This window comes from Zeugodacus cucurbitae, chromosome 3 (assembly GCF_028554725.1).
Source record: "Zeugodacus cucurbitae isolate PBARC_wt_2022May chromosome 3, idZeuCucr1.2, whole genome shotgun sequence".
Lineage (NCBI taxonomy): Eukaryota > Metazoa > Arthropoda > Insecta > Diptera > Tephritidae > Zeugodacus > Zeugodacus cucurbitae.
The window spans coordinates 8,457,264-8,461,729 of NC_071668.1; the positions used below are offsets into that span (position 1 = coordinate 8,457,264).

The 4,466-nt window shown below is 38.4% G+C and overlaps 1 protein-coding gene across 1 annotated transcript; it reads left to right on the forward strand.

The window, feature by feature from the left end:
• Window positions 1–2,122: 2,122 nt before the first annotated feature.
• Window positions 2,123–4,227, forward strand: Cyp309a2_1 (probable cytochrome P450 309a2). The gene is made up of 7 exons (XM_011189111.3): window positions 2,123–2,495; window positions 2,552–2,810; window positions 2,868–2,972; window positions 3,031–3,453; window positions 3,507–3,636; window positions 3,701–3,964; window positions 4,032–4,227. Exons 1-7 carry the CDS (start codon window positions 2,296–2,298, stop codon window positions 4,193–4,195), a joined length of 1,545 nt encoding a protein of 514 aa, XP_011187413.2. The 5' UTR covers window positions 2,123–2,295; the 3' UTR covers window positions 4,196–4,227.
• Window positions 4,228–4,466: the final 239 nt, after the last annotated feature.

Here is a 4,466-nt window from a genome sequence, read left to right on the forward strand (position 1 = left end):
AATTACAGTTAGTTCGCATTAATATTTAAATCTGAGGCTTAAGTAGCATAAAGCTCTTTACAAATCTGTCAGCGAGTTCAAGCGGATAAGATTTAAATTGTGAAAATCTCAAAAACTAATGAGACAACAGTACACTATTCTACAATGGAATGAAGCTGGGAACTTTGTTGATATAAGGAAATCTCTATGCTTAGAAAATACTGTGTCAAAAAATTCCAGCATTGTTCTTAATGGATTTTCTATGTTGATGTGATAGAAAATACACTATGACATAAAATGACCCGAGCTTTCGAATCGAACGCCAGCTTTCCCCGACACCAATAGATATGGAATATTGTCTGAATAATATATAAGATAAAATCTTTAGTCAGTTTTCACATAAGTTTAAAATTAGTTCGGATTTACTAACTATCTGGTTCGAAATGCCATTGCGTACTTTGGTACCTTAGAAAGTATATACATGGTTGGATAAATTATCTCTATTATTTGTTAACTAGCTCCAAAATTGGATGATTCTGTCAGTAACTAGATATTATAGGTAGTATTATATCACAGCCCCGAGTTCGATACTAAACGAGGTTTCAGATAGGGTGAATCACTATCGTGCGACCTCTTCAATCTATTGCTGGAAAAAAATAATACGATCTTCAGAGCTAAATAGAGAAAGTACAATCTTATATAAGAGTGTACAGCTGCTGACGTACGCCAATGACATTGATATCATTGGAAGCAACAATCACGCTTTTGGACTGGATAAGGATGCAACGCGAATGTGTTTGGAGGTGAATGAGGACAAGACGAAATATCTTCTGTCATCAAACAAACCGTCAGCGAATTCACGTCTTGGCTTCCACGTCACTATATATATATATATATATATATATATATATATATATATATATTTGGCGTAGGAACCGCTTTAAGCGAATATAGCCACGTCGCTGTTGACAGTCATATCTCTGCAGTCGTAGATAATTTCGTATACCTTGGGACTAGAATAAACTACACCAACAATGTCAGCCTCGAAATCCAAATCAGGATTACTCTTGTCAACAGGTGCTATACTTTGGACTGAGTAGGCAATTGAAAAGTAAAGTCCTCTCTCGACGAACCAAAATCAAATTCTACAAGTCGCTTATCATTCCCGTCCTGTTTTGTGGTGCAGAAGCGTGGACAAAGTCAACATCCGATGAGACGACACTACGAGTTTTCGAGAGGAAAATTTTGCGCAAGATTTATGGTCCTCAGAACATTGGCAACGGCGAATACCGCAGACGATGGAACGACGAGCTGTTCGAGTTATACGACGACATTGACATAGTTCAGCGAATAAAAAGACAGTGGCTACGCTGGCTAGGCTGTTGTTCGTATGGAAGAAAACACTCCAGCTTTGAAAGTGTTCGCTGCAGTACTCGTCGGTGGAAGCAGAGGAAGAGGAAGACCTCCACTCTGTTGGAAAAATCAGCTGGAGAGCGACATACATTTATCACAAACAAATCTTAATAATACCTGAGACAGACATGTAGTACATATTGTAATATGCTTCAGAAACCATATGTGTATCACCGGTTTTCCGAATATTGTTTGAAAGTAAATGGCGTTCGGTACTACAATAGAGTTCTAGAAACCATTGAAATTTTGTGGTGTTGTGAAATGTACTGCAGTGGATTGCATTGAACACACCGAAAGCTTTAAGCTCTTCTGCCACAATCATATATTTTCTGACATTTTGACGTACAGAAAATAAATTAAATTCAAAATTAATTGAAATCAAAAAACAAAATTTGAAAAAGAAAAATGATTGAAAAATATGTAATATGTAATAATTATATTGGACAATAATATTTTAAAATTGCTTGAAGTTATAACTAAGTCAGGATCAATTTTCCTGCCTGTTATTCATAATTATATTTAGCTTGAATTTATTTGAATCAGCTGATGGATGTAAACATAGTACAATACAACGTGTGTGTCACTATGCTGGTATATGGTTTCTTGAGCTTTTATTGTAGTACATATCGTAGTACAGAAACCATATGTCTGTCTTAGGCATAAGAGGCATATAATTAATCGACAAATGTAGAACTTTAAAAACACTTATTGATAATTGAATTTTCTTTTTTTAATTCAAAATTTCGTTGGAATATAAGTCTTCTAAAACAAAAAACAACAAACAAGAAATAAGAAAATAAAATAATAAAGAGCAAACAGGAGACATTAATGAAAAGGGACTCACTTAAGAAGAAGAAAAGACGGAAGTAGAATAAAAGGGATAAGTAGAAATAAGAAGATAAAATGATTGATTGCCTCTTCTTTCAAATAATCATTATCTTACATCTCATATTGCTGCCAATCTATTTGTATCTCACATGGAACTTTAATTACTGGCGTAAACGAGGACTACACAATGCATTGCCGCTAACTATATTGGGCTCGTTTCCCAGTATTATAACGAGAAATCGGAATCTGCTCTACGAAATCGATAGGCTTTATCGGTAAATTTTTAACTTATTACTGCTACTATTAAAGGTTTACATATCTGTTTCCATAGACGCTACAAGCACCGCCGACGCATGGTCGGTATATTTTTTGTGCGTCAGCCGCAAATCTTGGTGGTGGACATGCGACTGGCGCACGAAATACTCGATGCGAACTTTGGGGCTTTCGAAGTGACATCGGCCTGCAGTTGGATGCGACACCGCAGGCAAAATAAATTAGACAAATTGGCGGCATGCAGCGCGCTGTGGAGCACCGGCGAACGTTGGAAGAGCAATCGCAATGTGGCATGTGCGGCTTTGACGCAAGCACGGGTGAGTGGCAATGCGGCAAGTGCAAATTTTATTAATTTCATACGACAAAAATTGCAGCTGAAGCACTCACATGAATTGTGGCAAGCAAGTTGCAGGCGTTTAATGCAATTCGTGCAACGTAAATGTGGCGGCGATATGCCAGAAGTGTTCGATACCATTGAAGTGAGTTGGAGTAGGCTTTCATATTGCTGCTGCTGCTACTAATGTGTATATTATCTAGCTTGTTAAGCGTTTTGTTGCCGACGCGCTTTGTATCACCATTTGGGGTGTGGACGCTGGCACGCTGACGCGCTCGAAAAAACCGAATCTGTTTCTACAAATGACCGAACGCGCGGTGCGGCAAACGCGCAGTTTGCGCTGCTACTCGCTGCTCTCAGCCGTAATGCCGTCATTTTGGAAACTTTGGCCATTTCGTCTGGTCTCCAAGGCGGTCGAAAATTATTTCGTGCAATTCACCAACGATGCGCTGGAGTGCCACCGAGAGCTGCGTAATCCCAGTGGCATGCGTGATGTGCTCAGCTATTTGTACACGCAGCAGCACACGGACCGACTGAGTGACGAATCTCTGACGGGACATTGCATGGCTATGTTGTTGGATGGCTTCGAGGAGATTTGCAGTACTATGATATACAGCATTTACTATGTGAGTGTGAGAGTAAGGGAAGTAGAGTTTCATAAAAAAAAATTTTCTCACAGCTGGCAAGAGATATACGCGTGCAGTCAAAATTACGCGCCGAAGTTTTGCAAACGCGGCGACGTGAGCATTGCACAGAACTCGGCTTTGAAACGCTCAAATCGCTCAGTTATCTCAATCATTGCGTGTTCGGTAATCTAGCGCTTTACACTCTTAAAACACTTATATTTATTCCAATCCAATCTTTTTACTAAAGAAACACTTCGCCTGAGCCCCACAGTAAAATATTGTCGCCGCATTTGCAGCAGCGCCAATGTGATCAAACTCTCCAAGCGCAAGTCGGTGCTAGTGGATGAGGGCACAGTACTCTGTATACCTGTCTATTCATATCATCATGATCCCGTTATATTTTGCGAGCCTAATTCATTTATACCCGAACGTTTCGACAATACTGCGCCGAAAGAGTTGATGGAACGACGCGTCTTTCTGCCATTCGGCACTGGACCCAGAAGTTGTTTGGGTACTGTTGTATTTTCACGCAAAATATTTTTATTTGTTAAATTACTATTTTTTTGTTGTAATAATAGGTAAAGATATGTCCATGTTAATTGTTAAGGCGGCTATCGCTTCTTTGGTATCAGAGTTTAGTATAATGACCTGTTCGCAAACTCAACATGGCTGCGGTGGTGCAGTAGACTCATTTCTACTTAATTTGAATGGAAAACTGATGCTGGAGTTTAACAAATTGTAATATAATCGCAGTTATTGTATTCTAATTTATTTATATAATAATTTAAATATTTTCGATAAAATACGCTGGTTGGCTACAGTTTTATTTGTTTTTAGAAAATTACAGATTCAACAAATATGATTTGGATAATGCTGGTTAAACTGGTCTAAATGTTTTCCAGCTTTGAGTATCCATACGAGTGGCTATGTAGACCTGCTTTCAATGAGCAAAACTATACTGTATTTTATATCCCGTTTCAGGTTAGGATTTATTTGCATAGAACTGATAAAAC

What these genes read in the sequence shown, in the direction of transcription:
- Cyp309a2_1 (XM_011189111.3), top strand. Translation starts at nt 2,296, where the DNA reads ATGATTGATTGCCTCTTCTTTCAAATAATCATTATCTTACATCTCATA. An exon ending in AAGTGTTCGATACCATTGAA is followed by an intron (nt 2,973 to 3,030) that starts GTGAGTTGGAGT and finishes TATATTATCTAG; the next exon opens with CTTGTTAAGCGTTTTGTTGC. An exon ending in TGATATACAGCATTTACTAT is followed by an intron (nt 3,454 to 3,506) that starts GTGAGTGTGAGA and finishes ATTTTCTCACAG; the next exon opens with CTGGCAAGAGATATACGCGT.